The sequence below is a fragment of the Hippoglossus stenolepis genome, chromosome 2 (assembly GCF_022539355.2).
Source record: "Hippoglossus stenolepis isolate QCI-W04-F060 chromosome 2, HSTE1.2, whole genome shotgun sequence".
NCBI classification, from domain to species: Eukaryota; Metazoa; Chordata; class Actinopteri; order Pleuronectiformes; family Pleuronectidae; genus Hippoglossus; species Hippoglossus stenolepis.
This window is the reverse complement of record NC_061484.1, coordinates 15,544,592-15,566,771: the sequence shown is the minus strand read 5'-3', so window position 1 is coordinate 15,566,771 and position 22,180 is coordinate 15,544,592. Positions and strand designations below refer to the sequence as shown.

Below are 22,180 nucleotides of genomic sequence, written 5' to 3'. Positions count from 1 at the left end.
CGTGTCTGCTTTTAAGTCCAGCCAAAACAAAATTGTAACAATATGACTGTTATCATGCGTGGCTGCAGATATATTAAAACTTGAATTTACATGATCAGCATGGTTGTGTCCAACGTGTCATTATCAAAGCCTCGGTGTCCTTTAAATCAAAAGTATCTGACTGCCCTCCAGACATATTGATTAAATCTGCAGCAGACCGCCGACAAGTTGCCACAAACAAAATCTTTCTGCAAGTTCAATTTGTGGTATTTACTTCAATTTTAAGACCAATGACCGTAACTCTGAAACTTTTTTATCAGTTGTGAAGCTGAATCTAAAGACATGATAAAAATCTAAAAGCTGAGTTTTATAATTATACATATAAATCAGAAAGATTGCTTATTTATTGACTCATTTGTTGCTGGTGGCTCGGCTCTGACAACATAAACAAGTGTTGTGGACTACACACAGGAGAGATGTGAGGCTCACAGTCTCTTTGAGCCGCAGCCTTCAATAAGTGAGTCCACAGGAGCTCCATGTCATCTGGGCCCACGAGGACCCCTGTGGAGCAGGAGACATCAGACAGATACCTGTGGAGTCTGGAGAGAGGGGGCACTGTATCAGAGAGAGCCGTCTCTCATTTAGAATGTGAACCAGCACTTAACAGGCTAGGACACTGACCAGCCTGCAAACCTCAGAGACCTTGTTTTATTAATGCTAATCGGACAAATAATCATTGTATTTTCAAGATAAGATCAAATGGGATGAATCTGTTCTTAGGCACCATAAAAAAAAATTATAGTCACAGAGAAAATTAGCTCATTTGGAGCCAAGTGAGCTGCTATTCAACATTTGTTACAAGGTTACATATGAGGCTCATCTGGATCTTAGTGGAGGCAACATGCTCAAGAATATTTCAACACAACAGGGAAACTTCATAAAGTAATTTCCTCCTGATTGGATTTATAACCTATTCAAGTCTCAAAAACTGCAAGTTTTGTAAGTTTTTGAGATATTTTTTTACATTTTGTGTCAAATCACCATTCACACTCTCACCAACGATCAATTTGGACTCTCCAATCAAACTAACCCCAATAATTCCTTTGCGCTGTGGGAGGAAGCCGGAGAACCCGGAGTAAACCGACACGGGGAGAACATGCAAAGTCCACGAAAGACCCCGGTCCAGCCAGGATTTAAACCAGGAACCTTCTAACCACTGGACCACTGTACTGCCCCATATTCCAGAGTTCAAATCCTTTATTAGAAACTATAATAGAAACTGTTGACTGCTTGAAAACACTGTATGAGCCTTGTGTTTCCTCTTAATAAGCAGAAAATACAATGAATGTTTAGATGTAGCCTAAAATATATTTACTTAGAGCAAACGTTGACTCAAAGCAACTTTTACAAATTAAAAAAAAAATTTAATTCATATTTTTTATGAGCTAACATTTGAACAAATTTAAAAAAAAACATCTTGGCTCCGTGGGATTTGCACGGCACTACTGCGGGGTGCATTAAGTCAACCCAAAACACTTCATTCAATATTAAAAACAGCTATGGGCCGTGTGCAGAACATTTCTCATGCAGCTAAATTAGGGTTTGCATGTTGTCTGTTTGTTGTGTATTATTCCTTTGAGAAAAATTAGGATGATTTGACGTCATTTCAAAAGGGAATGTTCGAATTAAATCTCCCAAAATCAAAAAGCAAAGACATTTCTTTACTCACTAATTTGCAATTAAGGCAAAGAGTCATACAGACATACAGTCATAGTAAAATATCCAATGATTTGACACGTAACATAATTTTTCATAACTAAACACTGGGGTCATTAAAAAGTGGATTTATATACCTGCAGACACAAACTGATTAAAGAAATAAGTGCATACGATTTAAAATAAGAGAAATTGAATTCAAGCTCAATATAAGTAATCTTGTCCTTAGAAGCACTAATCCTCCGTCCTCACAATGTCTCTATATATAGACAATTTGATAGAGAAAGAAAGAAAGAGGGGGAAGGAAGTGACGGGGGGGGGATCTCTGATTCAACGTTTTAGCTTCATGTAATTGAAAGAGCTTTTCATTGAGAGTGGAGAGACGCAGGAGCATCACGGAGCAAGAGGAAGAAAAGAAGTAAGACAAAAAGGGAGACAAGCAGAAGATGCTCAGGTAACTGAGTTTTCCACTAGAGATGAAACTGTTGTTTGAAAACAGCATTTTCAATCCAAAACTATCACTGTCCACACAAGCATTATGGCTCCATATCCCTTTAAATCCCCGTCCATACTAACTACCACAGTATGCCTGAAATGCATATCATGTGACCTCTCGTGTACACTGGGCAAGCGCTTCCTGGGGTAAACAGGTAGTTTTTCTTGTTAGTTGCGTCTCCTACGCATGTTAGCATTCATTGTAAAATGCTGAATTTAACTGAACAACAGCATTTAGCAAAGACAACAGGGTCAGTAATGCTTCCATGTTATGTTCTACACTGGTAGCCGAGGCTAATGCCGGCTGTTTTCTTCCAGAAGAAGGTCATGTGATAGGAGCCTGATGAATCTGTGAAGGCTACGATGTGACCGAAAAGACCCAATCAGCAAGCTCTTGTGAGTGAGCTTCATCACCTTCAAGGCATTCTTGAGATATCATGTTCACGGGAATGGGACGGACGGACGGACGGACTTACAACCAGAAGACATAATGACTCCGGCAACTGGTTGTCACCGGCGCAGAGACATAAAGTAAAGAGAGGCAAAAATAGAAAAAAGAAACAGGAAGGTGCAGGTGACAGAGATGTGTAAGTTGACCCACTTCCCTGGTGAAGAAGAGTCCATGAAAAGACACGTTTACTTATTTTCTAGATGCCCAGCTGGCCTGTCAACAAACACTCAGACAGACACTTTTATTGTTGCTATTGAAAAATGCAATACTACTCGCCTGCTGCAGGAAAAAAACTACTTTGGAGGTGAAATAGGATGAGAGCAACATGCTCGCCATAACATGCACAAGAGGCAGCAAAAGTGCCAGATGGCCTGCAGAAAGGGTTGTCGACAAAGCTGCGCTGAAAGGCCTCGCACGCAGCCAGCCCACATACGTGAAGGCAAATGTCTCGTCAGATCACAAGAAAACTCACAAGAAAAAGAATAATCATCCCTTACATCACTTCAAAAGGAGCGACTCTGCACACCGGCACCGGGTACTTGAGATGGAATTTGAATTCAACCGCACACACAGACAAACAAATAACAGGAAAACATCCCTTTCCCTGCAACATCCAAGCATAAATAAGCCCCTGAGCGCCTCATCCAAAACCACTTGGAGCTCATGTTCTCATTATCCCAGAGTTCCTGTGCTGTCTGTGAGGTAGGAAACACTGAATGGTCTCTATAGCACTTCGAGTGTGTGTGTTTGTGCCGGAGCGTGTGTAGTTATGTGTTTGTGTGTGTGCCCCATAAGGTCAAGTAGCCCCTAAACAAATCAGGGAGCGTGACTCAACGGGGCCTCCCATCTCCGTCCATCAGCGCTGACAGGATGGCATGCTAATCCAGCGTGCATGCAGCCCGCTGTGGCCCGTAGCTATACAGGACCACGCGGAGACATATGGCCTTGTTATTGCTTTTGTCTCCGGGGACGATGGGATGGAAAAGGTGGAATTATGTGAGTGTGTGTGTCGGGCTGCTTCTAGCCCCCGGGGTCAGCACCGAGATCCGGCGATCCCAAATCCCTGCCTTCGCTCGGTCAAATGGAGAAAAATGGAATGGTTGGTTGGAAAACACACATGCGCACACACACACACACACACACACACACACACACACACACACACACACACACACACACACACACACACACACACACACACACACACACACACACACACACAGCAAAGTAGCGTCCCAGGTGTGTGCCTGAAGGATGATTGAGAGCTAACCCTGCGTCTGATAGCGTCCTTTAGGGACTGAAATATTCATGGCTGCAGTGTTATTGTTATCTCAGGCCCGTTGGTGGAGGAATCCTAGACGGCACGCATAAGTGCTCCTGATATTAAAAACAGAAACACGGGCGAAAACAAGACCCAAAATTTACTGTAATAAATCAAAGTCATACTGAAGATTAAAGTAGTGGAGACAGCGCAGGTTGCGTAATGTCTGTCAAGATTTTCACTTTGCTCGAATTCAAACTGACGGTGGGAAAAAAAGAGAAAAACAAACACAAACAGAGGAAATGTTAAATATTAGGGCAAAACAGGAGGTTTGAAAAGCAGGCGGGCGCATCGCTTTGTACGGCTCACGTACTGTGTATATACGATGAGGGATGGCATGAGTAATACCAAGCTTTTATAAGACTAAACTCTAAAGAGCGGTGACATGCTAAAACAGCACACACACGTGTTTCTGTGTGCTGGCGATAACCCCGCTGTTGTTCTTTGGCTCTTTTTTCTTCATTAATCCTGTTGTCCCCAAGCATTCAATTAGCTGTGGAATCACTGATCAATGTGAACAGTAAAAGTACGCCCTATGAAGTTAAATGGGGATTAATTATTGAATACCAATGCTCCTGCTTGTGCTGTAATACGCCAAAAAGCAAAACAAGGAGGTTCAGAGGAAGAGGAGGATGTTTTTCTTTAACGATGGCTGTGGGTTAAGCTCCAGATAAGACAACATGATGTTAGAAGTCTGAGAGTTAACGTCTTGTTTCTTAGATGTTTATTGGCTAATTAAACAAACTGCTTCTCCTCTGGGAAGGTGTCTACATTGTTGTGCTTGTGTGTATTTGTGCACAACATATATTTGTCGTCTTTGTTTTGTTGCCTTGGGTTTTTTGTTGCTATATTTTTGTCAGTTCATCTCATCTACTTTTGCATCCATCCATCAATTCAATTTTCTCCACCAAAATAATTGTAAAAGCTGATGAAACTGGGGGAACATGACCCATAAACATGATTTTTTTTCCCAGCAGGTAAAACGGTCATGTTCCTGGACCTGGATTTAAACTCAAAACAACAGTTAATTAAAACGCATTAATTGTTACAGCGCAGACAGGAAACAATCTGTGCTGAAAATATGAAATCAGGTGTTTTCAAAATGTCCTGAGAGACATGAAGCCTGAAGCTATTGGACCATACCATAAGCACTTTTGAAGAAGTGGTAGCTTTACTGTTGAGTTTGACTGACATGTTAATACTGTCTTATGCAACTTTGGTGGAGGTGGGTTGATATACTCATACATGTCATTAATTGGTTTGCAGACAGGCGTGCCTCTCCGTTGGTTCAGACTCTGACCCAAAGTACCTGTCTATTTTGGTTTGGACCAAACTGAAAAGAACTAAGGTCCGGACCAAACAAGGTAGGTGTGGAAGCGCCCATCATCATCCAAAACGCGTCAGCTTGAAAACATGCCAGATGCTGATCTGGGATGTTGGTCAAAATATTTCAAACACACATTATCTACGTACATATTTGTCAATTCCAGCCCCTCCGCCCCGGCTTCCCATAACCAACCACTCCCCAGTGTTGACTCACTTCAGTATTTCCTTGGAGTGGCCCGTGTTGGAGCCCTTTTTGTCAGGTGTCCCAAGGCAGCTCGACTTCAGCAACGTGTGCGGCCCCCGGTCCAGCATCATGGTGGAGGTCGCCGTGGCAATAACAGCTACTGCATCACGGACTCTGGCCTCAATGTTGTAGTCCCACTCGTCATAAGACACTGAGATAAGCCCTGGGAAAGAGAGAGATGGAGTGAGGCGAGAGGAAGGAACGTTTGGAAAGAGGGACGGAAAAGAAGAGGTACAAAGAAATATGTAGAAGTAGAATCAACACCTGTGGCTACACTGCCATCGCCAACCAGTCAAGTTGCAGTTTACATCCATGTCTCTCCAGACTCGTATAATATATGCAGTGAATATTATTAATAGGAATTTAGTAGGATGAACTGAAATTAGTAACAAGTTTATGGCCAAACATGTTTTGTGAGGTCACAGTGACCTTGACCTTTGACGAACAAATTCAAATCACTTCACGATTGGTTTGAAGAAACGTCCTCTAGGCGCTCCTGAGATATTGCGTTGATATGAATGGAAGAGGCGGATGGATAGACAAACCGTAAAACACAATGCCTCTGGCCACAGCTGTCTCCGTCGCAGAGGCATAAAGATGAAAAGGAGGGAAAAGGTTGAGAAAGAGAGGGAGGATAGAAATCGGGAAGCAGAGTGCAATGAAAAACTGCAGAATGGGAAAAAGATATACAAAAAATAAAGAATGTAGAGGAGGCTGGAAAGTGGATGAGCAGTGAGACAAAATTAAGAGTGCAATCATACCTACAATATTTTGTTTTGTTTCTGAGTTTGAGTTTACTTGGCTATTTATAAAAGAGAAATTATCACACAGGTGGAAAACACATGGGAAATTAGCTAAATATGAGCATCAGTTCTCCTCCAGCTACTTTTGTTATGTTTGTCTTGTCAAGCATGAGGAACATCCATTTCTTACACCCATAAACAACAGCGTTTTTAGGTCATTTTCCACGGCTGGTTTGGATTGTGTGAAAATCTGTTGGAGAAAAAAGGCAAAACCTGCATGTTCACGTTGGCGTTAATGGGACGCATGAGTAAATGGAATTAAATGACTAAAATACTAAAATACAATAAAAGGAGTGCAGCAAAACGAGAGAGGGGTCTTTTTTCCTGCCTGAACCAATTCTCCAGAGAGATATTTTCAAAACAACATCACTGGGAATCCTCTTGTATGACAGATTCCACAGCTCTGTTTTATGTATGTATGTTACATTAGGATTGAAGGTAAAATGAGCAGAAAGTTCCAGATGATCCCCCAAACAAATGAAAGTCTTGCTTACCTGCGGTTAACAGAAATTGGTATGCAGCCTGCCACTAACTGGCACAGCGTACTGCAAATACACCAGGAGCACATTTGCATATATGCAAACAAGCCCATCTGTCACTTGTGCCCACTTTTTAATACAAAGTCTTTGAGAACTTACGACAGAATAATTCAATATACTATGGATTTTAATGTGATGTTCAATGAAGGGTTGTTAACATGAGTTGATTTAATCTTGAGTTTGGGGTCTGACCCTTGATTCTCTGATTCTCTTTCTAAAGACAAGATGGGATCATTGAATGAAGATGAGAAGACTCTGGTGAATATATTGTATGCTTAAATTCAAATAGATGCCATAGATAAATAAAACAGATATTGTGGGGAGGGCACCAAAGCTACACCTTGTTAAAAACTCTCAACTACAACTGAACGCTCCAGACCTCATCTCTCCACATCAGCCAATCAGAGCTGTTCTATCATAAAGGCAGGTATTGAGACTCAGTAAGGTCAAGGTGGGCAAAAGGAAAATCACTCACAAAATATATGATACAGGTTAAAAAAGGAAGCAGAAAAAAGAATTAAACTGATGATAGTAATATAGTTGAGAAAGACAGCGGGGGGGTTCTGTAAAAAATGTACATGTGGCAGTTAATAGACGTTTTCATACTTGAGCATATGAGATCTCAGTTTAAACTTTAAACTCCTCCTACTTTAAACACTGATACACCTCTATGTTTATTTAAGTCACCATCTTTTCTCATGACAGTTTAAAATATTGTTATTTTGTTATTTTAGTTTCTACTCAACCTAGTCGAGGGTTGAGCACAGAGGATGTCACACCATGCTCAGAGTTTTAAGCCCTATGAGGACAATTGTGATTTGTGAATATTGGCTACACAAATAAAACTGTATTGATTGATTGATAAATATCTTAAACTGGTCTTTAGTGGGGCCACTAAAATACCATTTTGCCCTCAGTCTAAAGAAAGTGAGTTAGACTGCGACTTAGACTAGAACTCTAAAGCTTACTCTGAACTAAGAGCCAAGGAACCGTCTCCTCTTCGCTCCTCACAGATCTGGTGTTTTCGTCTGCTGCCATCTTTCTTCTCTTCAGAGGTGAGAAAACGTTGGTGGATGCCAGTGAATCAAGTGTGTCATGTGTGTCATTACAAGCCCTGTTCATACCTGACATTATTCATATCCTGTGAGTACCTGCGATCGCATCTCACATCCTCGCTCTACATGCAAATAAACATGGACGCTACATCGGGTCTGTTTCCAACAAATGCATTGTGGTTCTTAGCCAGTCAAACGATGATAGATGGGTCCGTTGTAAATGATGATAAACTATCGGGTCTCAACTTTGCCATTGATTCTCTAAGTCTGGTTTACTGGCACTTTGTCAAACTGAAATCAATACAGATAGAAAGATACTGATATCTGCAATTGCACACAGGGTTTTTATGCATAAATTGAAAATGTGCAGGTGGAATGAGACTTCAGTAATAAGAAGGAAAAAGAGTTTTAGCAAATGCACTAAGCTGTTGGAAACACAGCAGTGAGGACATTGCCAGTCATTTTAATTTGTCGAAGGAAACTTGTCAGACTGGCCCGGTACATTACCAAGCTGTTCACACATACAGAATCTGGGAAAGTGAAGGCTGCTATTCACTGTGAAGGAGACCTGGCTTTGCAGCTCAACCCATCTACACTACGGAGAAAAGTTGACAAGGACTCAACATCCTGTGAATGACAGGCAGACAAGAGCCAATCGCGATCATCTAGATTCCATCAGAAATGGTGGCACAGAGTTGTTTACAACTCAACTTCAACTACACACATTCCACTATTCAAAAAATCCAAAAAACAGCTTTTGTCTGCAGTGGGACTGGAAGCAGAAAGGTAAACTTCTCTATTGGGCTTGGGGAAGGACTCAATCTTCTTTTTTTTGTGGGGTTAACTACATTAATTTTGATGTTAGAAAGGTAGAGAGGAACTTTCAACAAATTAACTGTACACAAGATTGAGGAAAAGCTGATAATGAGAGTCTCTCTGTCATGTCTTTAAAAAGTTAAAGAGACACAAAACAAAAATGTGAAACACATTGCCAGCATTGTTGGGGTGTCTGGCAGCGGTGGATACATCACAAAACAATTGTCTGGTCAAACCAGAACATGTAAATACTAACCTCAACAAACCCTTAGATCTCTGTATGAATGAGAGGAGCAGACATTGCCAACGTGAACACACCGTGAGAGCCTCGGCTTCACAGGTCTTCCCTGATATTTTATAATGTGGGACAACTTTTTACTCAATGTTTTTCCCAGGGAAATGTTTTTATAACTGTTGAGCTCTTCCAGAAGCCAACCGTGAACAGAGCTCAGCATTTGACACCAATGCTCAGTCAGCCTTGTTTTTCATTTATTCGTTTCATTATTTTACCAGAATCTGCAGCAAATGAGTCCTATTTTAAGATAGTGAAGAACTAGACAGCTTTGTGCAACAGAGGACTTTAGATAACCGTCAAGGCCACAGCAAAGGTATCTCTTTTGTATTAGGGTGTACCTGTAGGAAATACAGAGGGAACATTGTCTGCATCTCCAGCCACCAGCGAGGGGACGATCCAGGTGAAGCCGTAGCCAGTGAGGCCAACAGAATGAGCCACTTCAAAGATAGTGGAGGCCTCCTCCTTTGTGCAGTAGAGCAGAATGACAGGACTCTGCAGTTTCTTCAGCTGGTTCTGGATCTTGGAGTCGCCGTCGTCCACGGACATGTCCAGCAGGAGGACCTCCTCTAGCTCCCAGCCCACAAAGCTGTTGTCGATGGTGCTGCGAACCTAGAGAGAAAAGGGAGATGTGATTTTTAGAAGTGTGGGCTGTGCACATTCAGCGGAGTTGTTAGGGAGAGAAACTGGAACAGAACTGACTGAGGTGTCTCCTCCTCCAGCTCCCAGATTGCAAAACGATTCTGTCTTTACATGTCTCCGGGGAGTAGGAAGCTTTGGTTGATTTTTTTTGTAAATGCAACAAGAGCAAGATTAGGTAATCTTAAAGCTATATCCTCACACACACACACAAGGAAATATTGTGAAATGTATATTTCTATGGGCACATATCACAACATCTAGTGGTTAAGCCCAAAGGGACTTTAGGGCCACTCTCTTGAGCACTTTCAGACATTCACTGAGGGCAGAATATGTTGCTGCATTTTTCCAGAGGGACTGTATGTGAAAACGTAAATCTCTGAGTGAGATGTTCCACAGGGTTCATGATGTCTGATAATAGTGGCAAACACTAACACTAAGTGTTTTTGCTATTTAATTTACAAAGGCTTTGAGATATTTGTTTTCAAATATATTTTATATCGTTTGCAGATTTACAGTAGGTATTTTAAACTATAGCACTTAGCTTGAGATATACATATAATGTATCAAACATAAATCTAATCTGACTTCAGTGAAAAGCCCCTCGGAGGAGTGTGGACTCTCAAAATCCTCCTTCACAACCTCCATTTAGATGATTAATATGATTTCCTTTTACACCTCATTTCGAAAACTTTTGTCAAAGGAAAGACACTCAATGCTGCAGTATTATTTTGAAATATGATTAGGTTACTTTTTTAAAATTCTTTTCAGATGTCTGATGTTCAACGTAATTCAGAATCTCATACATAAAAAAGCCTGTTCTTAGCCCTGGAGATAAGGAGGTTGAATCCTCAGTGAGTGGCTGCGTTCAGACAGACGTATTCGGCCAATCTGCCTTTTCCATTAAAGTAAATCAGAAATTGGAACTTGCTCCCCTCTTACATCAGACTCTACCCAACCTCATCATTTCTAAAAGCTGGAAATTATGACTCGAGACCAGACCATCACTGCTTTTGTTTGGATCATTTCACCATCTGTGCATAGCTAAATGAATTATAAAGACAATCAAGTTATGTCATGTTTTATCAAAAGAAAAAGAAAACAATGTGGGAACTACTAAGGAAGTGTCATGGCTCCTAAAATGGGTCCCTCAATGACAAAAGTAATAATAATCCTAATGCGCCTGGGAGCCAGAATGAAAGTGAGTGTCTCATTTGAATCTATGGTGGAAAAAGACCATTAGCTTTGTAATAATAAGTATCCTGTTGCCTCTGGAGTCAGTTTTGTATAAAACCAGTACATGCATCTTTGAAGATTATAGTCCTCACAAGCTGTGTCCCAATACAGGGGTCACATCCTTCAGAGGACACAGTCTACATGGCCAAAACCAAAATGAAATGGTCTGATCTACAGGTGATTTCCTTGATCGGTGTCAGCAGCTTGTCCCACCCCTTACTGCTGTTGCCTAGCAACAGAGCGGCAGTTGGACATGGCAAGAAAGTTTTAACCCCCCTCAGAACATGTGCACTGTTAGCTGGTTGATGCCTGATACTTAACCATTGGACGTCTTGTCTCTTGCTGGCATCATAAATTCTTTAAAAAAAAATTGCTGCCGGAGTGCAATTAATCCTGGGAGAGATAAGGGTGAGAAGGTTCAACTCACTGGAGCCTTTGTTTCTCAGGCCGCATTGGGAGGACCCTTAAAACTGGGAAAGCCTAGTTGCACTGCTGTGACGCAATCTGTCTTCAAATGCAGCCTCAGAAGGATGCAGCCCCTGAATTGAGACACACCTCCAATGTCTGTCCTTACCTTATTGCCAAGTGGTATATTATATAGAAAGATGGAGCATTTACCTTGATGATAATGCAGCTAATCGATAGTATATAGATCTTTCAGCCATATATATACCATGTTTGTAATATGCAGTGTTTGTTTGCTTGTTTACCTTGTTGACGAAGTCCTGGTACCCGGGGTAGTAGGTGGTGACAACGGAGAAGATGTACCAGTCATACTCCTCCATGATGTTCAACATGACGGAGGCCTGCTGTTCGATGGACGGTCCAAACTGAAAAAACATGGAGTGGTCGTCCTGGAAACGAGAGAGCCAAATCAACAAATAAGGTCATGAGTCATGCGGCACAAGAGAGAAGGTAGGACAGAGATGATTGTGGAGCAACTCCTGCGAGCCTCTGTAACAAATACAGTCTTTTCTGTGGTTCAGAGTCTTTCTGTATCTGCACCAAAGAAGATACAACAATATGATTTGTTTTTCATTAAACACAGTATTTTACTCGCGACTTATAACCAGACTTTAACTCCCATGCAATATCAACTTGTAATAAATATTTAACACTGGACAAGATGACTCATTCATTATCAAGGAGCCGTGACAACTCTTTCCAAACACGCTTGGTATGCTGCGGAGAGCACAACAGGTAAGATGGCCACCTGGTTCGAGGATATTTCATGTAGGCGTTGGACAGACGTTTCTGTCAAAACATTTTTCTTCAAGGGGAGAGAAGGAAGAGATGTGCTCCTGGAGCTCCAGGAGCCTGATGACTGGTGTCATGGACTGGTCAAGGGTAAGTAAGTCACCCATGCACAACTGCAAAGCAACTCGTGGGAACACAGAAGTCAAGATGGATTAGTCACGATTGTGAGTGACTGCAGGCGACATGCCGGAGGAGCTGTAATGAGAACAGCATCATGTCAGGGGTCGTCTGTTTGTCCAGAGGACCCGCTGACTGAGATGGCTGGAGGTGTCGGGTTAAGCTTTTACACTGTTTAACTGTTTCATTGTCGATACTGCTCTAGAAGCAAAACATTTCGGGATTAAAGGAATAGCTCAACATTTTGAGAACAAACCGTGTCTGTGCGAGTTAAATGCAGAGATGCAGGATCTGCCTGTCTACGGCCATGCTGATGACTTAACAAAAAAATTATGATGTTTTTTACGTCCACAAAGGAGGTTGTGTTTTCAGCCCTGTCCACTGGTTTGTTTGTTTGTAAACAGGATTATGTTAAAAACTACTGAGCAGATCTTCATGAAACTTGGTGGAAGGAAACCGGAACTCTCTTGAATTTGGTGCTGATTCGGACAAAGGGACAAATCCAGCAATATTCGATTTTTTCACTTTCTAAAACATTCTGAGACTTTTTGACATTTTAACCAATTTGCCAGGATATAAGTCCGGGATCTGAATGAATCTGGCATTTTTAGGGATCTGACATCAATGAGTGTGTTAAATTTGGAGCTGCTAGATTGAGTTTAAGAGAACTCCAGGCAATTGGCAGAGGAATGCTCTCTACTACTTAAGGTGCGTTTTGGAGACTCATAAACAGTATTAATGCTACAGCGATTGTTTCATTGTGAATTTATTTGCTAATAAATTTGAGTAATAAATCAATTGCCAAACAGAAAGGGCAATAATATGAAATAAATATAATACAAATAAATATAAACAAATATAATATAAAGAAATCAATAATGGAGATAAAAAATTCTCTCAGCCAAAGGTGGTTTTGTATTCAACAACAATCCAAAACCAGAACACAGTTCACTATCATATATGACAAAAAGCATCAAATCCTCACATCTGAGAAGCTGTAACCTGCAGAATCTGGGTATTTCGGCTTCATTATCAAATAGATGCTGGCAGGTTTTTTTTCAAGTTGAACACAATATTTTTATTTTCTCTTGTAAGAGAAATTAATTAAGTCAAAGCTCAACCTTACAAGTATCCTTACAGTTCCACGTGATGTAGTTTGTATAATTTCTCCAAAGCCAAGAGCAGTGCACTGCATGTTAAAAAACCTTAAAGACATTTCTTTTAAAATCGATAAACTTTCATGTTCACAGTTTTCACAAAATACACGTCACTATTGGCTTGGAATACACGAGAACACCTCCGAGGCTCACTTATTTAAAGAGGGTACAACGAATAAATAACTGCTCTGCTGCAGCATCTCTGACTGCAGCTCGGAGAGGATACGATCTGTGAGCAGGCACCGTGCCAGGGCACAGCTGGTTTACTGAGCTTTAACATGTTCTGACTCCTGCTCCTTACTCAACTCACAGACGTGAGATTGATATCAATCTTCTCCTCTTCCTCTTGAAATGAAAGTAAATAAGTACATTTACCAAAATCCTGCACTACCTCTGAATCTGTCATCTTTCTATTTACATGCAGTGATTGGCGCTGTCACGTCACAGCAGTAAAGTTCTACTGCGGTTCGACCGGTGTAGAGTTTGCATGTTCTCCTGTGTCTGTGTGGTTTTTCTCTGGCACTATGTCTTTATCCCAAAATCCAAAGACATGCAGTTTAGGCTCATTAGAAACTCTAAGTGCGTTTTAACACTCAAACGTCTGGACCAAGGTTCATATCTTTGTTGCATTTGATGCAGTTAGCTTTTGTTGTCACATTGCAATTTAGGGAGACTAAAGACTTTTGTATGACATATGTACGTTCAATCATCTTCACCTGTGTGGGCTGCATCTACCTATAGTTGACAGTTTCTCCTTTAAAAAATTTAACAAACAAGTTCATTTCGTTAATTTCGTTGCCACTCTAACATCAGTATGGTATTAATATCAGCATCGTCAGAGGCGAAGACTACAAGCAATCCTGCTCTATCTTCTATTGTTTAATGCTGTCTCAGCTTCATGCACCTGGTCATAAACTATCCAAAAAAAAGTGTTTTCACACAGCAAACAAACCAAACCATGATTCAGTTTGATCCAGACAGAGACCTCCTCTTTTGCTCGGACCAAACTTCGGTCCGTTGGTCCACACCGTGATCTGAGGCCCCCTTCATAGCAGTTATTTTGGTTCGGATTAAACTGATAAGTCAGAGGGTCGAGAAAAAACAGGATAGGTTTGAAAGCCTCCTAAATTGCTCGTAGGAGTGAATGTGAGTGTGAATGGTTGTTTTTCACCATATGATATGATGGCGTGCTGTCCAGGGTTTACCCTGCCTCTCGCTTAATGTCGGCTGGGATCGGTTCCAGCTCCCTGCGAACTTCAAGGGATCAGCAGTATAGATAAGGAATTAGATAAGGAATGGATCTTTTTGTTAACTCATTTTTCAGTTCGGATAATACAAAACATTAGCATAATATCTGCATTTTAATAATTTATCTCTCCGTCACTTAAAAACAAAAGGTAAAAAAATCACTCTTCTGTACTTTGCTTATGTGCCCTCTAGGACAACTTACACTTGCATCCACTGCTACACTCTGCATACATTAACAATCTGAGGTGTCTGCACATACGTATCTGAACTGTATCCATCCACGTGGGCAATCAGTCATACATGTTAGTCATGCAGGAAGCTGAACGCTCCTCGGGTTAGGTGCACTGCCTCCTCGCCACATCAAAGCCCATCTCCACCAATGCCCTTCTTTTTTACCCACAGGGGCAGAAATGATGTGTTACCTACATTTTACTTAAATGAGGTTATAACATTGCAGTGTCGAGTGATGGTGGAGGGATTGGCAGTGGTGGAGATATGAGGGAGGGTGATCTGTGTGTCTGTGTGTCTGTGTGTGTGTGTGTGTCTGTGTGTGTGTGTGTGTGTGCAGGCTGAAACCTGACGTTCTTACCCACACTGACAGTAAATACGCTGCACTCGGTTCAGCAAGGTAATGAAGGTATTCCCACGCATGACTGACAGCTAATGCACTATTCGCCTCTAACCTCACACTTCCATCTAATCCATAATTGTTTGAGCATTTCAGCTTCGTCGTGCTGAGTTTGAAATGAATTGTAAAGATGAGTGCTACATGCGATTTACCTCGACATCATTATTCCATCTATGGATCCAGTGTACACAGCATTTCCTCTAACCCTCTCCATTACCCATACTGCCATCTGTTCACCACACTGACACTTACTGTCTTAAACAGTATGCACTGAATTGTTCATACTGTCAACAACTACCATGACAGGATCAAAACTAACAATGAATCATTCTACTAATATATTTAATATATATCTTATTTCCTGCCATATGTGAAATAATGAAGTATCGAGCCAGAGGCTTAAAATTATTATTTTTTGGGGGGAAATTTCATATCTAATATCAATATACTGTATAAACAACATGTAAATTGTTGTGTATAGTTATAAAAACCCATTTAGACAAATAAGTTTTGGACTCTGCCTACAAATCTAGCCACATGAAAAAAACATGGTTGAAGCTTCACCCCTGAGTCGCCGCCTGTGTCTGCTCCATGTACATCATAACACCAAGCATGCGTATTAACAGACGTAGATCCATATTATACTATTACTGATAATTATAACTCCTAATAATGTCCCCAAATGATGAAATTATCGAACATTATGGGAATTTTGGCATTGCTGATCATACATCGTACATAGGGTGAATTTATCGTACAAATGGGATCATCATCGTACGTCTTGTAACACGGTTCCTCAGTTAGTGTTCAAAACGTATCAGTGACTCACACTGTTGTAATGTTCCTTCATTACAAAGAACATGTGCACAGTAGTTTATTTTGACTCAGTCCCACAATCACCATCCTGCTGCTATAAATACACAATAAAGCTTCAAATATGTATCCATCCACATCTGAAAATAGTCCCCAACAGTCCCTTTTTACTCCTAGTTTAGCGGCATGTGCTCAAAGCTGCAGTGACCAACAGTTTGAGAACATTACTGAGCTTTCTCTGAAAATAAAAGAACATATCTATGACCTATTTTCAAGGATTTGCATCTTCAGTAGGAACAAAGGGCTTTGGGACGGATGCCAGAGTTTCAGCCTCTGCCTCACTGCAGCGGAGGTGAATAGATAGATGTAGTTTGTGATGCTCTCAGCACTGAAAGTTACGTATAAATATCAGCATCACAGGAACAATGTGCTGGTGAATGTGGATAAATTCTGACTGCCAACAGTCGTCATTAAGGACTATTTCTCCTGCTCAGGGCCGTTGAGGTCACTGAGGTCATGTGCTGGATATTTCATTAATTTATTCGCACATGGTGGTTACATCTGAGCTTTTTCCAGGATTCTTCTTAGGGCTGAGCAAGTTTGACCACATTATTCCAGCAAACCAGTAAATAGATAAAATATTTCAGCATTTTTCCAGCAGAATTTTAATCTTGGCTGTGAAGAGAAAGCTTTGAAACAGCGTTTAGACTTTTATGTATAATTGAACAACTAACTCAATGAATGAAATATGAAAAAATCCTAATAATTTAAAATACGGACATTCTTTCTGGCTTCTGGTCAAAAGCGTCCGAGTGAGGGTTGGTGCGTGGTTGGTTTGTGGTTGGGTTTTGGTGGGGAGGCGCTGGACCTCAGTGTTTTACAGTCCTGGCTTCGTCTGCAGAACATGGTTCAACTGTTCTGCTCTACAAATTATCCCGACAAATCAAAACACTGCTGCTGCTGAATTATTTAAGTGGAATTTCTACATGCTGTGAGCACCATAACTGAAAAATTACACTTATTGTATAATGGCTGGTAGCAGAAATCACAAGCTAATCTCTAAACACTGGTAAATGAATCATGAGGGGTAAAAGGACAAATACATATTTTGGCGTTCCTCGAGCTCACTCATGCACAAGTCGTGCTACAGTTTTGTGTAGGTTCCACCTCTCTTATCGACCGCTAATGCAGTTTTCAGACATGCACACAGACTTTCTCAAGAGTTTGCCTTTCATATATGAAGAACACAGCAGGAGATTCCCTGGGTCGGAGACGTTTACAACAGGAAAATGTCAGGAACATACAGGCGAGGGGTGGCACTTAGGTAGAGCGTGCAGAAAGCCGGGCATGACATCAAATTCCACAACAGAAATCACACCTGCCTCTGCCTGTATCTTCAAAAACTCTCAAATCGAGTTCCAGGTTGACATCTTCGTTGGCATCTTCTATGTGTACGGCTCCTCTTTTTCGTCCTGAGATTTGTGTTCTTTTTGTTTGGTTTTTCAGTTTCGTCACGTTAGAAACGTCATCAATGCGCCCACTCGCTCGCTGTGAATTCTCTGCTGTTATTCTCACATGGGTTCACTCTGACATTTCTTCAGGGGGCTGGCAGGAAATGTTCTGGAAAATGTCTGGAACGACTGACTCGGACATTTGCATTCTCACATCAGCCCCAACAGATGATTTCAGGAAATTATCCTTAGTTCAGTGTATGTCTGAAAGCCGCACAAGTTACTCTGCTGCTTCAGACCTTGTTTTGTATGTCCTCAAACGGAATCTCTCCTTCAACCTCCCTCAAAAGTTGTCTCGGTTTTCCGCTCCTCTCCTCACCCGTTCTTTGTAAATGTGCGCTCAGAGCAGTCTAATCACTTGTGAGAGGTGACCTGTCATTCAGAGGGACTGTGAGGGCACTATACTCACATCATTCCCTTCTTCTTAGATTATGGCTAATCATCAACTCATTCTACTTTTCTCTTTCATATCATAATCACCCCCATTTCATTTCCACCATAATACTCAGTCTGCATTAGTGTTGCCTTTTTCTCCTTTTCTCTTTCTGTCCACCCCTTAACCCTCAGACTATCCTCTCCCTACCCCGTCCTCTGTTTCTACATCATGTCCTACTTCATATCACAGAGGTGTGAGGTGTCCTGGGGGGGGTTCAGTGCGTGTGTATCATTACAGGAGCTGCCCGCTCTCCTGCCTGTCATTTCACATCATACACTACTCAACCAAGAAAGTCTGTCACCTCATTTTCAAGCAGTGTTTGTGTCTCCTTTATATGAGTCGCAATCGATTGTGTGAGTTTGTTTTTGTTTTGTAATTTGTACCGTCAGATTTGACAAGGGACGTGTCGGTGCGAGACTGAAATTATGTGTCATGTATGAGATGTTACTCACATAAAAAAAAACATATCCTGTGCAATCAAGATTTTGTAAATCCAAATGTGCTTTCATAAGGGGACTGTTGTCTCGGTGGAGGTTTGATCTCTTTTGAGTGTTATTCTATTTTATAATTTGTTTTCAGTTTGACATAAAAAAAAAGCAAACATGTTACAAAAAATCATCAAAAAATATCTATCAGGTCGTTTGGCCAACCATGTCCAATGGGACTGTCCTTACTACTGTTAATGATCTGAACTCAGTTAATTTAAAATCTTACCTACAGGATTGGTTTGTTAAGTTGTCAGGTTACATATTTGTATGTATTTTCTCTATTTCCTCAGCTCTTTGAATAAAAATAAATACATTTGTGATAAAGCTTTTAAAGAGAGTTTCATATTCCCCTGGTGTACTTTAAAATCGTTTTGTGTCTGGTCTCGACCAATTAATTTATCAGTGTCGGTTTTAACGTTTTTTTATTTTCTTTATATCACCGTTCACCCTCTCTCGCTTTCATCATTCGATTGATTCTCTCCCTCTCGTCAACTGTTGCTTTACTGTGTACGCCTCGGGAATCTCTGAATATTCCAGGTGTAGCTGCACTGAATCTGCAACAGTTAGCTTTGGGAATTAGCCACAAAAAGGCCTCGTCGAGGAGCGAATTGCGTGTGAGGCAGTATTCAACCTTTGTGCAGATACGGCAGCAGAGAGCAAGCTTAGTAACACAACTTCATGTCTCATTTCTGCTCCCCGAGGTACAGCGCCGCTGCCTAACATGTGAGTATAACCTACAGTGGAGACGTTGACTCCGCAGTCTCTGGGAACCCACTGGGGACCCAGCGGAGGGTAGAGATACAGTGTTAGCGCACACGGCCACGTCTGTAAATACAACACAATGTTTTCTAGTTTTTCCACAGGTTGATCCCCAGAGTGCTGACGTCTCTTCCTTATCTCTGTCACATGTTTAATTATCAGCGTCTCCCAGAGGAGCATACGGGGCTGCTGCATGTTTCAAATGCATTAAGACATTGAGCATTGCATTAAGGATGAGTTTATACGCCCAGATTGTCAGGGACACCTCCTTGGGTGCGTATAGTCGTCGACTGCATCAATGCGCGGCGGCGCCGTGCAGGAGCTGAGGGGAGTGAGCCTCAAGCATGAGGGCTGAAAGGATTTGGCAACTCATCCCCATGTCATGCCAATGAAAGCCTGTCTCCAATTAGATTTGCAGAGGAAGAGCGACATATTGGCCCACTGCTCAACAAGCCCTGGTGGGAGAGGACTGGAGGGTAGAAAGACGAAGGCAACAGGGAGGGAGGGAGAGAGAGAGAGAGAGAGAGAGAGAGAGAGAGAGAGAGAGAGAGAGAGAGAGAGAGAGGCAGCCAAAGAAGAAAGAGAGAGGGAGAGTGGGAGCGAGGGGGTGGCTGTTAGGGCTGTGAGAGAGATAGAGAGGAGCCTCGCTTGAGAAAACACACAAACCCTTAGAACTTGCAGAGACAGGGGCTCACAAACACACACACAGACATGAAAACACACAGGCATACACACACACATACACAAGTGGCAGTGTACACATCGTTCCCTCTAACACTCAGCTTTTTCCACTTCATCACACTCGTCTTTCTCCACCTTTCATCTTCCTCCCTCTGTCTATCTCTGCTCCTCACAGTCTGCGCGCCGCCACTGCCGCTGTCAATCCTCCCCAGTCTGAGCCCAACGTGCTCCATCATCATATTTCTAATCAAACACACGCACACAGTCTGTTAATTAATCTCATATGCGGCTGTTTAATTATCAATGACCCTGTTTCCATGTCTCTTTCCCACACTTCATTTCAAAAATCCCCCAAAATATGTTCTGATTGAAATACTCTTTCTATTTTTGTCGAGGAAATGATTGCAGAAGTGCTAAAATATGAGTCAGTCCCACAGCGGCCAGTGGAGCGATGATGATGATGCCGCTCCCTTTACAGGACGGGCTGCTGGATAAGAGGCTGCTTTTAAGAACATAAACATGTTGAGTTAAGACAACCACAGAATAAAAAGACCAGAATTACCGCACTGCAGCTGTAAGCCTCCGTCAACCAGATCCTGAGATATTACATTCACAAGGCAAACCATGTGTTTGAGAGGTCAGTGTGACAAAGTCTAATCAGGTCATCCATGAGTCCAAGTGAATTGTGCCAGATGTATTGAAATTCCCTACGGGCAGTCCTGATATATCACATTCACAGGAATGTGAGGTCAATGTGACCTTGACCTTTGACCTTCAGGCACCAAAATTTAATCAGTTCATCTCTGAGTCCAAGTGAATGTTTGTAAAAAAGTTGAAGAAATTCCCTCAAGGACTTTTTGAGATATCGCGTTCATGAGACTGGGACGGACGAACAACCCGAAATCTCCAAAAACATAATGCCTCTCGACCACTGCTGACTCGCAATCTTTCTGGATTGTTACCGCCACCAAGCAGGTTATGTTTCACTTCTCTGTTGGTTTGTTTGTCAGCAAGATAACGCAGAAAAAAACTGAAGTGATTTCCACCAAACTTGGTAGAGGGACGCGGCCTCAACCTGGAAGAACTCATTGTATTTTGGTGTGGATTAAAGTGGCGGATCCAGGATTTTTTTCCCACACTTTCTTTCTCTATGATTTAACAGAAACTGCACAACACAGCCATTACTCTCTGACTACATACAAACAAACACGTACTACTAAAAATCTAAAAGCAAAGGCTTTTACAGAGATGGTAATGAACAACGTGCATATCTGCAGGAATACATTCACACATATTTTATGATTTCAAAGTTAAAAAGTCAACACACAGCCAGAATGGGCCACAGAGTCACACACACACAGACACAAACTCAAAAGGCTTCAAATATTGCCATATACCTCCAGAGGGGAAAGAGCGAGATATGAAACAAGTTTCAACCAGTTTATACGACAAAAATAGCTTTCTACAGTTTCTACCGAGTTCTGTGCTGAATCTGAACGTGAGCGCAGAAAAAACAGGCACAAATTATCACTGAAAGATTGTTATCTCACCACATTATATGTGGAGCCCTGCTTTTCCACTTTGCCACGGCAGCTACAGGCTAAAAATAACTGAAAAACCTTCTAAAGAGCATCTTTTTTTTCATCATATCTTTTTACAGCAATGTACAGTTATCTCCTGGAGATTGCTTTAAGACCTATACTTTAAAACCATAGGGAAATAATTACATGTTGATTTTCTCAGAAGTGACTGGAAGGCAGATTTCTCTCCTCCGCCTAACACCTGGTGAGTAAAGCTCACAAATCAAATCATGCAAATTATAGCCACTTATAGTGCAGTCGGCTTGACGCATCAGTTCTCTCAAGAAAACTGTAAAAAACAGCACATCTCTGCTTAACAATGCTGACTGACATCAACGTATTGAGTTGTATGACTGGTATACTGCTGATACAGTCATATTCCTGTTTTCTTTTTAGCTCTTCTACCAGCAAAGCACAACAACAACGGTGTTGGCCAATCGGTTCATTTAATTACTAAGTTGCCTTGACATGAGTGAACAGCAGATGTTCAGTGCTGTCCCACAGTATGACGCTCTAATGGTTTATCGCCACGACAACAAGGTTCACTCTTCAACACAAGAACATATTAAACTCTACTAAAACTGTCATTACAT

The 22,180-nt window shown here is 41.5% G+C and overlaps 1 protein-coding gene across 1 annotated transcript in view; it reads right to left on the bottom strand.

Moving 5' to 3' along the window:
• The window catches only part of grin2bb (glutamate receptor, ionotropic, N-methyl D-aspartate 2B, genome duplicate b), a 98,185-nt gene that overhangs the window by 33,531 nt on the left and 42,474 nt on the right, over window positions 1-22,180 (bottom strand). Inside the window, exons 3-5 of the mRNA XM_035146144.2 lie at window positions 11,623-11,766; window positions 9,379-9,649; window positions 5,503-5,695 (exon numbers count right to left, since the gene is read on the bottom strand). Coding sequence (XP_035002035.1) covers window positions 5,503-5,695; window positions 9,379-9,649; window positions 11,623-11,766 — 608 coding nt within the window. The remainder of the gene's footprint in view (window positions 1-5,502; window positions 5,696-9,378; window positions 9,650-11,622; window positions 11,767-22,180) is intronic.